Source organism: Poromitra crassiceps, assembly GCF_964638095.1.
Source record: "Poromitra crassiceps genome assembly, chromosome: 7".
In the NCBI taxonomy this organism is placed as follows: Eukaryota; Metazoa; Chordata; class Actinopteri; order Beryciformes; family Melamphaidae; genus Poromitra; species Poromitra crassiceps.
In genome coordinates, this window is record NC_139628.1 from 40,324,133 (window position 1) to 40,336,632 (window position 12,500).

Genomic DNA, 12,500 nt, shown 5'->3' on the forward strand with positions numbered 1-12,500 from the left:
AAAGCACTAAGAAATGTGAATACCGTATATACTGATCCCTACGCCAGCAAGCACCATTTGGTTTTTCATGTGGTTATAACACTTAATACTAACTTTCCAGAAAGGTGCCGTTGTGCTTTTATTTATTGCGTTCTTCCGTCACGTCTAAAGCCACCGTGCTGCTTGGGATACGAGCGCCCTCTTGAAATGGGATATCTTATCTAACGTGTCGGTCATAGTTAGCTTTAAATAATTTAGTTGTTATCTTGTCAGGGCAAGGGGATCGCGAAGAGATGTTTTGTTGTGATGAAAAGTAACTACAGTTTATAAGTAATTATCAAATTAAAAAAATAAAAATAAAAAACGAAAATAAAATCATTTATATATTGCTTTGTAGAATAGTGGAAATTATAGGGTGAAGACACTAATATATATAAATATAACTGTTCTTACAGTAACATTTGGCTGATCTGCAATTGAGTCTGGAACAAATAGGCCTTATAAGCGAGTCATGCAATTGGGCTCAGATGGCGGCCGTCTTGTGTGTAGTCACTTTGTGCTCCGCTGACAGAAGTAGCAGGGCTACTAGAGAATGTGGAAGACAAACTGCGCGACATCGGCCAAGTGAATCCTCCTCCTCCCGAGTGGAATAAAAGCGTCCCGCCGCTGCTGACAAACGCCACTTTATTTTTTTTGCCTACCCCACCTTTAGCCAAAGTGGAAAAAGAGAGAGAGAGAGATAGAGAGAGAAGGAGAGAGCGAGAGGGGCGAGGCAACAGAGGCCGGCTTTGTCATTTTTTTACTGGACATAAAAAAGAGAAGGGAGGGGGGGGGGGGAGAAGGAGCGAGCGGAGGAGAAACCCAGCGATCATTATGTAGCCGCGTGCAGATGCATTCAATTAGTTGTGGTTGGAAAAGCCTTGGCCTCAGACCAGCACTTTCAATAAGAAGGGGTGGGGGAGAGCACCCTTTCCCATCCGACACCACCGCAACACTCCTAACCTCACAGACACACACACTCACTCGCACACACGCACGCACCCGCACACACGCGCACGTACATGGGGTCACCACATCTGTCCTGGGACAACCGCGTGACGCCAACACTAAACATTCTTCTTATGACTATGCACTGTAAATGAGGGAGTGTGTGTGTGTGTGTGTGTGTGACAGAGAGAAAGAGTGTGTGTAGGCCTTCCAAAGTAATGTCTGCAGGAAATAGAGTTGAGCACATTACACTCTCAAAGACACCCACATGACCCATCCATCTTCCACGCAATGACAGTGAATTTCCTAACGCCTTCTTTTCTCGCTTTACCTTGACCTGAGCCACTGGATGCCATTTTGTTGACTGAATGCTGTGCGATTTAAATGACTGAAAATGATTTCTTGAATTATTTATCAACGGAAACAAATTCAAGATCAAATGAAGTAGGCATGCTAAAAAAATATGAATGTTTTGTCGGATGATGTTGGACGGTATTCACCATTTTTGACACCTACTTTTAGCAGTGATTGCTGAGATAAATAGTAAAACTATTGCCTCTTCCTTACAAAATAACATTTGAGAGAATGTATTTTTGAAACATTTTCACACATTTTGCAATATATAACTGCTCTCCACTCTTAAATGCAGCTTGCTACACATTGGAGAGAGTATATTCTCATCTTTCTCTCAAATGTCGCTCTGAGCCACTGTCTTTAAGAATACTGTCATGGCTTCGCTCTCTTCTCTGTTCTTAGAGCTGAATCAGAAATGCCAATAACTCTGAGACCTCTGCCAAGACTAAGACTGCAGTATAAGACTAAGACTAAGACTGCAGTATAAGACTAAGACTAAGACTGCAGTATAAGACTAAGACTAAGACTGCAGTATAAGGAGCTCAGTGCAACATGTTAGAATTGCAAACAAATGCAAAGAGATTCGCTAAGTTTTTATGCAAACAGTGAGTGGCTATGATTTATTTCAAGAGTCGCTGCTAGAAGCTCTCTGTTCTGGCACGACAGTTTAAAGGGAGAGCTCACCCTAAAATCCAAAACACATTTTTCCTCTCACCTGTAGTGCTATTTATCCACCTAGATTGTTTTGGTGTGAGTTGCTGGGTTTCGGAGATATCGGCCGTAGAGATGGATGCCTTCTCTCCAATACAATGGAACTGGATGGCACTCGGCTTGTGGTGCTCAAATCACACACACAAAATATATATTTGAAAAACTCAACAGCAATGTCTCTTTCCAGAAATCATGACCTGGTTACTCAAGATAATCCACAAATCTTGTTGTGAGTAATTTCATGTAGGAACTATTTTCTTTTGACCAAACTACACCCGCTAGCTGCTAGCTAGTTCCTACAACATGAAACTGCAGCTAGCAGCAGCGAGCTAGCAGGTAATTGGTGTAGTTTGGGCGCTTTGAGGACTACAAGCCGAGTGCCATCCAGTTCCAATGTATTCGAGAGAAGGCAGACATCTCTGGGGCCGATATCTCCAAAACCCAGGCAACTAACACCCCATTTACACCTGGTTTTTAAATGCGACCTGTATCCGGATAAGTTACAGTATCTGGATAATGGTCGCATTTAAAAACCAGGTGTAAATGGGGTGAAAGAGATCTGAATACAATGTGAGCCAGACTACCTCCAGATGTGGTCTGGAAGATCTGATCACATTCTGATCACGATGCGTTTACACCTTGCATTAACCTGTGTTTTTCCTTATCCAGATAACATCCAGATAACTTTCCGGGATACAGGTCACATTTAAAAACCAGGTGTGTAACACAAAACGATCTAGATGGATAAACAGCACTACAGATGAGATTAAAAATGATCCTATTTTGCAAAGTAGAGTTTGTCAAGGATTTCTCTTTCTGTATAGGGAAGGGACAGAGGAGGAAGGAGGAGAGGAGCAGGTAAGGTGAGTGTTGGAGGGGAGAGCTCACCTGTTGCTGGTGGAGGAAGGCGGGATCTCTAGGGCTCAGGCCCACAAAACGATTAGCCGTCGGGGTGCCAGGGGATGAGTAGCCTGGATAACACACCACAACACAAACATAAACACATTGTCACACCGCAACACAAACATAAACACATTGTCACACCGCAACACAAACATAAACACATTGTAACATTACGTTTAGCATCTTACACATTCCACTGACACTATTATCCAGAGCTACGTACACTGAGTGCAACAGTGGAATAAGTTTATCATCAACATTACACAACTAGGACTCGCTTAAAAACAAAATCAATGATTCAAACATTTGAATGATCTGATATTGATGAATAAAATCCAACATTAATAAGGTGACGTCGCACACACAGACTCTCTCTCTCTCCCTCGCTCAGCTTCCCTACATGCAGCCCTGCCCTTAACGAGCAGACTCTGCAGTAGTTAATGAGCGGAGTTTTATTCCTGCTGTCGCAACGTGAAAACCTGTCAAGAGACAATAATAATATGGACTGTCTATGAACCTGAAGTGTGCGTAAAGGATATACTGTCACACTTATGTTGTGAATAATTCTGCCTGGATAGACCTTCCTAGTTACATATTCTACCTCATTGTGTTACGTTGTTTGTTTAGCATACTTGTTAGGTCAATTGACTGATGGTTTAAGTTCTTTATAGATGGAGTTACCTTATTATCAGTGTTGTTCATGCTAATGTGGGTTATTTAGGATGATGTCATTGCGATGTTGTTAACTGTATATTACTGTTCGCCAGAGGAGTGTATATTATTGTGTGCTAATGATAGTAATTCTGTACCGCTTTATTGGTGTATCGTTGAAATGTTTATTACTCTCCCTATTATGACAATCAGCCTATGTGTTAGGTACCTATCTCAATAATATACAGTGTACTGTACCTAACAGCTATTGTATAACAGAAATAACTATGTTATTTGCTGCTTTGGCAGGTGATGAGTGCACTGCTGGGTGCTGAGTGGTGAGTTGGTAGGCACTGGGTGGTGAGTGGTACTGTAGGCACTGGGACTCACCCTCTGTGGAGGTGGTGATGGGCTTGGTGTCGGGCATGGAGAGTGAAACGGGCCGCACAGCGCCATGGTGCGGGGAGGGCGCCAGGACTGGGGTGAAGTGACCCGGGACCTTTCCCACCTGACCACTGCTGTTGGGCTGGAGACAACAGCGGCACAGACAACCATTCAACAACACGAATACGTCACTCAAAGAATAGGTTCTGGTGTCCAGAGTATAGGGCATGTTCACCTCAAGCATGTTTGGAGCCGTTTATTTGACCTCTGGAGTGTTGAGTGTTTTAGTTCAGTTTGTTTGGCCACCTGAGAACAATACCCTTCAGATACAGGTGGCACCATGTAACCACACCTAGACCACCTGTAAAGTCTTGGTCCTCTTCCAGGTGAACTGCGGTGCGGTTTGTTAGGAATTAGAACGTAATCTGAACCAACCACAGGAAATGACCTCAAAACGCGCAGTTTTATGGTTCTAAAGAGACGGATGTTGACATCAGATATCCAGATAGCTTACTCATGCTTGGAAAGCCTAGCATAACTAAATGAACCAAAGGCAAAACACAGTCTGGGCTTATGCTCATATTCAACCATTTATCATGTGTTTTTAACTGGTGTGAACACCAGAAAATGTAAAATCATCACAGCACTAAATTACGACATAGCCCACAGACAAGTCCCGGGGAGTGGAAACGGTTTTGTTTGGATTTTCCCTGCTGCCAGAACGTCTAACCTCATGGGATGACACGTGACTTGTGAGTTCATGTGACATTTGTTTATAAGCCCTGGTCGGCTTGTACTTGGTTGGACAGTGTGAACCTAAACCAATCAAATACAAACCTACATTCAACTCCTTTCAGAGTTATGACTCCTCTATACTCTTGTTTCTTTCTCTAAAATAAAGAATAAAACTACCAAAGGTGACTGGCCACTTGTGACCACTCTCCCCTCCAAAAAAAAAAGCCACTTCTTCTATTTAATGTTCTGCCCGAATAAAAGATTTTTGAGTAAAATCAGTCATTGTATGGTCACAGTTATTACTAAAACTACAGGGGGGGGGGGGGGGGGGGGCGAGCAACAATAGATTCTCAGTCACTTTTGGATTTCACAATAGATTTCCTACATGATTTTAAACAATGATTTTAATGGCGCTCATAAATGGAATTTAGGAGGAGCGAGGCGTGAAAGAGAGAGCTGCGCACTGACCTCTCACAATGGTGTGAATGTGCGTGTCAGAAGAGCGAGCGAGCGAGCATACAGACAAGAGTGAGGGGGAGAGAGAGAGAGTATATACGGAGAGAGAGAGAGAGAGAAATAAAGGCACGCTAGTGGGAGCTACTCTTTCAGACGGCTGGAGACTGTCTGGGGGCGTTCGTTTCTGGGCCGCCCTGAGTTCAAAACTCAAACAGGCCTTTATGGAAAAGAATTGTGTCCACAGGGTTCCCCCTCCGATGTGAATAGAATGTTTAATTAGAGTGTAATATAATCTGCGTTAAAGCAAGCATAAAAACATTCTGGCGCTCGTCCATGGGATTATAAGCCCTGTGTTATTTGCTGAGACCCCCCAACCCACCCACACACACACACACACCCGCCCGACTGGCCTTCTAGCGCTCCAAACCCCAGCCCCAGCCCCGCCCCCCCCCCCCCCCCCCCCCCCCCCCCCCCCCCCCCCTCCCCCACCGACACCACAACCCCTTTCTCCGGCACCCCAGCAGAGGGCCAGTTAATTCTGCACAAGAGCCGGGCCCCGGCAACGGCAAATATTTACAACCTTTATCATTCCCCGCGGTTTCTCTCTAGAGTAACAGACCCTCCCCCCCCACCACCACCTCCTCCCCCCCACCCCCCCCCCACCACCACCTCCTCCCCCTGTTCTGGAGATGGAGCCGTCTATGAGGCCTTTGTTTACAGTGAGAACAGCGGGGATATAAAACTCACATAAATATCACACAGCTCTCTCATCTCATAGAGACGCCTGCTCTCTCTCTCTGTTTCTCTCTCTCCTAGTCACACTCGCACACAGGCCACAGTGTGTACCTCCAATGTATAAAAGTCCTACGCTATTTGATTTACCGTAACTTCTTGATAACATACTATTGTACGTTATGCGAGACAGTAATTGCGATAGTTCAGTTTGACTGTTTTTATTGAGTTTCTGGGCTATTTGTTTTTAGCGTGGCTATAAATTTGCGGCTGCGGGGATGTACCATAACTTTTGGCATGACCACTATTTCAAACATATACAATATTTTTGCCTCTTTGTCGCAGGAAGTGGTTCTCCAAGTGGAGCAGGGGGACCCCCGGGAGGGGGGGGGGGGGGGTGGAACAATATTTTGTTCCACTACAAATGAGTGAATGTATGTACAGTAGAGTTAATAGTTAAATCATAGCAGGGTTTTCCCTGGATTTTTGGAGGGCTTAGGTGCTGGGTCACTGGGTGGGGGCGGGGGGGGGGATGGGGTTTCAGGGGTAGAAGATTCTACATTTTTTAATTGAAAAAGATTATGCAATTTCAAATAATTTTGGACCATTATTATTTCCATATTGGTGTACAAACATTTGGAAAAGCCAGAGCAGATAATAAATAAACAACACCCAAAAAGCTTAAAGACAAAACTTGCTAAAGTAGTGCTAAAGTAGTCCCCACATACAGTGTAGGCATTAGGCAGTTATACAATTCAACACTAAATCAACAACAAATATCTCACATGAGGACAAAGTCTTATCAAATGGGTCCTGTATCTTAACATGTGTCTATCTAGGGATTTGTGACATGAAAACATCTGATAATTCCTGGTATAGGGAACATCATGGAGAGAATATCCCGTATATTAATGAATATTGACAAATGCCCACATTATATCCTTCTAAGCCTCTTCATACATAAAGATAGTGATATATATATAATTTATGACAGGGACTGGTGTTTTGGGTAACAAGTAGGCCAAGGTATTTTTTTTTCTTGCAGATTATGAAAGTGCAGATTGTAAGCTTTCAAATGATGTGTCATACATTGAAATCTGAAAATAGTTGAAGAAGATATGCTTTTCAATGTTCGTACTAAAAAGCATTCAGAGGAAATCGGCCTGAAAGTTGCCCTGGCCTGAACAAGCTTGGTTTGCTAACAAATAAGTATTTAGTGAGCCTAAAACAGTTGTTTGTTATATTGAGTGCCTTCTTCAACATTGCGTAATTTGAAAGAAATTAAAATAAAAAAATATATAAAAGAATCTTGATTTGTTGGTGTTGTTACTCTTTTCACCAGACCGTGCCACATATGAAATACTACATTACCCCCCCCACCCCCAAAAAAAGCAAAGAAAACATTTCTCTACTCACAAGTGCACCCATGAGACAGCAATGAACAAAATGAGTGCCTGATGGTTTATCTGATCTCTATGTGTTGAGGTCAGATGGGAGTAGAGGCCAGCAAGAAAACAAAGACCTACTTAAGCACATGAAGGTTTTGGGTTGAACGGGTCTCTAACCTGCGGCGCGCTGACCCGACTCATTGGTCAAATATTGATTCCCCGGAGCCGCTGAAGCTACTGACCTGGCTGCTCTGCGGGCTGGACGGGTCGTACGACGGCACGTAGCTCTTGAGGGTGTCGGCAGGGTTGAGGTGGGGCGGGTAGCGGATGGTGGTGTGCGAGAAGTAGGGTGACGGGGCCGGGGGCAAGATGGCCGAGGCTGAGAACTGCAGGGGCGAGTGGGGAGGCGGGCTCCTCGTTGATATAACTGCAAGGGAAGGGAGAAGAGTCCAGAGAGAGAGAGATATGGGTTTAGTGCAGTGGTGGGTAGAGCACTGAGAATCGATTTTATACAAGTAAAAGTACAATTACTCCCATTAAAGAAAATACTCGGGTACAAGTGAAAATTACCATTTGAGAAACCACATGAAGTAAATTTAAAAAAGTACCTGGTTAATAAATTACTCAAAGTACAAATTACTTTCCATTTTTATATTTTTATGGTGTGCAGACCAGTGCAAAAATAATGAAAAAACAGTAGCCTACTTGTTGATAGTGCCCCCAAAATTGTGTGAATGCCTCCAGTTTTTAGACAGCGGGGGCAAAAGTTGCCCCCCAAATATTATTTTTTATTTCCTACACTGTGTCCTACACCTGTGAGGCCTGGGTGGTGATGGTGCTGTGAACTCACCACTGTGTCCTACACCTGTGAGGCCTGGGTGGTGGTGCTGTGAACTCACCACTGTGTCCTACACCTGTTAGGCCTGGGTGGTGGTGCTGTGAACTCACCACTGTGTCCTACACCTGTGAGGCCTGGGTGGTGGTGCTGTGAACTCACCACTGTGTCCTACACCTGTGAGGCATGGGTGGTGGTGCTGTGAACTCACCACTGTGTCCTACACCTGTGAGGCCTGGGTGGTGGTGCTGGGGGAAAGTGCTGAGTCGTGGTGAGGAGTCCTGTGGGGAGGTGGGGCTGAACAGCGGCTTCTCCGGCTTCTTCATGGTGGGAGATGACATGTCTGCTGGAGGCACACACACACACACAAACGCGCACGCACACGGGCACGGGCACGCACACGACACACACACACGACACACACACACACACACACACACACACACACACACACACACACACGCACGCACACACACACACACACACACACACACACACACACGTATACACAGTCAGAAAGTTCCTCAGTCCCTTGTTGAGAATCCAACCCTCTAAAAACAAATTGCTGCTGTAATTACCCAGTTTAATTGGTATGGGTTTGGTATTATCAGATGAACTAAACACAATACGAGTAGATAGTCTGCACTGGACATTTTACTAGGGATGGGTAATCTGCTGTCACTGTGTAAGCGCAAAGTTTTAAATGAGTTCTATCAGGCCTATGTTATGGATAAGCGTGCATCTGTCTGTCCGTCTGCACGTCCTGATATCGCCATGTTGGTATCATTCCCGGACTATAATTTTTCCCTAATATGGGCTGGGATGACCACGCCCCAAACTCATTTGATTGGTCGCCGCAACTGCTTCTTCCCGAAAACGTGCGGCAAGTAAAAAAGATGTGGTTAAGATATAGGGTTAGGGTTTTCTCATCTAACCACGACCATAACCAAACCCTAACCCTAACCACATTGTTGTACTTGCCTAAACCTAATGTCCACCCCTTGTGTTTTATAAAAATGTGGGTGGTTTGACCGGGAATCGAACCCAATCCTCAGATTGAAAGGCAAGCACCTTACCCATTAAGCCACAAGACCAAGCACACTCTGAATTGCACTTTGTTCACACCTTAACCCTAATCTTAACCATATTGTTTTTTAACTTGCCGCACGTTTTCAGGAAGAAGCAGTTGCGGCGACCAATCAAATGAGTTTGGGGCGTGGTCATCCCGGTCCATACTAGGGAAAAATGATGGTCCGGTAACGATACCAACACGATCCCAACACATCTGTCTCGTTTGCACCGGGGATTTCCCCCTGCCTTGTCGGATTCAGATGAAAAAAGTACTTTAACAGTTGAACTGTTGAACGAATGCTGACGTCCAAACTAAGTGCTGCAGCACTTGTGCCCATCTCTTCATTTTACTTTATAATTTACACACGGCACGTGGGACATTCGCATGGGATTACATCACTGGCAATCTCCGCAATCATTGAGCACATAAGAGCAGATTAAATCTATTGAATTGCTGCACAGTTGTAAAGCAGCCAGTCTCTCAAAAAAAGGAGTTTCCAACCTGCCACATAATGTTAAATCAAATATTACTGTGTAAATAAATCTGCCTTTACAAGTTTTCTGACAAGCTATTTCCCCACGGATAATTCGTTAAGGCTCAGTACGAGACATGAAATTTGCTTTGAGAATTTCTTTCAGTCTGTAAACCAACGTATGTGCAGGAGAACCTCTTACAAGTCGCTTATATTACTGTTGCTCTAGCCGAATCTTTGTGGGCAATGTTCAACTGTCACAGCTGTGTGGTTTTCAATTTTCCATGCTAAGACAGTTTGTCTGAAGGGAACGTGATAACAAATAGATGTTAGAGGCAATGGTCCGTGTCTAGTGGCATTCCTCCTATGACCATCCATCAAGCACTTTTGCGGTCTGTCACAGAGTCTTCTTTGTGTGTATAACGTTCAAATCATCCATCTTTTCCCCCAAACGGAGGTACAGTACACATGCCGTGCTGCTCGGGCATTTCCATATCATTAACTGCCCTTCTCTTTCCCCACTATAGGAGTGCCAAAGTCACGCCCTCTTCCCGGGTTAGGCATACGTGCCAAGGGGTTTCATCCGCCATTTATTTTTCCATAGACATTTCGTAAAATGCGTATAAAAATAGTTTTACTTGGTCAAACCAAGCGATTCAGTTAGAATCAGGCGAGACCATAGAACATTTCACTCAGACCGAAACCTAAAAAAGCTCTTTTTTTTTTTTTTATTATTTCTTAATCCGAGTGAAATGTTATTATTATAGTCTCTCCTGATTGTAAATACTAGACGAATACCCGTACAGTGTATCAGGCTGCGCAGCCATCGTTAACTCACTCACTCACTCACACACACATACTTTGCATTCTTATTATAGTTCTGATTCTGATACCCGTTGGAGCACACAATCACTGGCCAATTAGTCAGGTCTCGCTCACAGAGTTGGCATGCAGCCTCTCCTCTCTCTCCCCCAGAGGGTTTTCATAGTCCACACCGCTGGCTGATTGCAACTCTGCTCAGGTGTGCTTCTCCACTCAGGTGTCTTCCACCAGTAGCTAACAAATGGAGCTCTCCATGGTGCTGAACCTACTGTATGTTCACCCATTTTGACCACTAATTAGCCGTTTTTGTCCATTTAGTCGGCCCTAATGAGTTAATTTAAAAATCCAGCCCCGTTATGTCACCCGCAGGGGTGCTCTTTACAATTCCTTAAAGATTTGGCGCGATCGCACGTAAAATGGTGTAGCTGTGGCTGAACACAATTTCTGCTCACTCACTCACTCACACAGACACTTCACGTTCTTATATATATATATAGCTGAATCGCTTGGTTTGACCAAGTACAATTATTTTTTTATAAGCATTTTATGAAAAGTCTATGGAACAATTAATGGCGGATGAAAACCCTTGGTGCGCCTAATCCGGAAGAGGGTGTGACTTTGGCTCTCTATAGGGAAGGATCCACCTGAGTGGTGGGACAAATGACTCATCTCCAGAGAAGAGGGGACAAAGGGCGAGTGGAGTCCGGGGGATTTCCCAAGACTGCAGAGGATGCAGGCTTAGTCAGGGGAAGAAATACCTCTGAGAACGATACCAGTGCATCGTCCAACAGTTATCACATAACAAAAATAGCAAAAACCAAACAAACAAACAAACCAAACAAAAACAGCTTTGACTCTCTTTTGCTTTTTAAAATCGTTCAGACAATTGACTGGACTGAAGATTGAAAGACGTTTTTTTTAATAGTATTGTAAAAAAAAAAAGCCCAAATGATAACTTAGTTTGCCAATACAGTATGTCACATTTGTTATTATTGGCAAGATAAAACAAGTAAATCTCAAAAATCTCATTGCTGCATTACCTGATATATTAATTGGGTATGCGTGTGCGTGTGTGCTAGCTGTGTGTGTGTGTGTGTGTGTGTGTGCGTGACGTGTGTGTGTAGGCAAAGATTCTCAGTCTATCATATATGGAGGGGAAACTCAAGTTCATAAAGTGTACAGTACGTTCCCAGGGCAAAATACAAGACTGCAGCGATTCCTTCCACTACACGGTGAGGTTTTTGTCGAACGACAACCATGTGCAAGAAATGACCGCTTGGCACTTGGGCGGCCTCATATGGGTTTAATATCGCCCCACTTCTCTTTTATTCTCCCCTAACACAATAATGGCTCTCTTTGGAGAGTTTCCTACCCACTGCTTTCCCTTTCTCCTCAAGCAGAGTGTGTGAGTACAGCAATCCTCCCAGGCCGTGTGCACAGGGACAGTGTGGTGGTCGGGGGCAGGGGGCCCCTGCCTCTGAAATCATCATGTACCCGCATTGGCGCGGGGTTGAATCCCACCGCCAGTGCTCTGTCAGCTTTCTGACGACTATTACAATACAGCAAAAGTACTAAGCGGAGAGGACTGCTCACTCTCAGAACACACACCAGGAGCGGCACAAGAGTTCACACCCGGGTAGAAAATTAACTTCTTTTTAACAAAGGCTTTTTTTCACCCTTTTTCTTCTTTTGCCCTTGTGAAATGTGTTTTGCATGATAGACCAATACTCAACGACTCTTATCCAATCATATTTTATTTCTAAAAGTTAAACATCCGTATTTGCTACTTTATCATCTCAACGACACTGTTGATTGTATGGCATGCTATGTAATGTACAGTACTTGGCGGCATTTTTTTTTTTTCAAATAACATGTAGACCAACAGTACGTACTGTACTGTAGGTAGCCTGCATGTCAGTCCATCCTCCAACCCACAATATTAGACTTTCTGACAGTTTTCTTAGGCCCTGGGCAGACTGGAGGTCAGGGGTCAGCGACTGTTTCTAAGAGTGAACATGT

The 12,500-nt window shown here is 44.2% G+C and overlaps 1 protein-coding gene across 12 annotated transcripts in view; it reads right to left on the reverse strand.

Annotated features, from left to right (window-relative positions):
* The window catches only part of LOC310780295 (nuclear factor 1 B-type-like), a gene marked incomplete at both ends in the record, with an annotated part of 107,758 nt that overhangs the window by 14,248 nt on the left and 81,010 nt on the right, over nt 1-12,500 (reverse strand). For 3 of the 12 annotated variants that reach the window (XM_083640860.1, XM_083640859.1, XM_083640858.1), the window contains 2 exons: nt 7,523-7,707; nt 8,327-8,458. In XM_083640860.1, the coding sequence (XP_083496986.1) occupies nt 7,523-7,707; nt 8,327-8,458 (317 nt within the window). Of the gene's footprint in view, nt 1-2,919; nt 3,023-3,939; nt 4,112-7,522; nt 7,708-8,130; nt 8,168-8,326; nt 8,462-12,500 lie in introns of all 12 variants that reach the window. The other 9 variants (XM_083640857.1, XM_083640863.1, XM_083640868.1 and 6 more) reach the window with 8 other exon arrangements.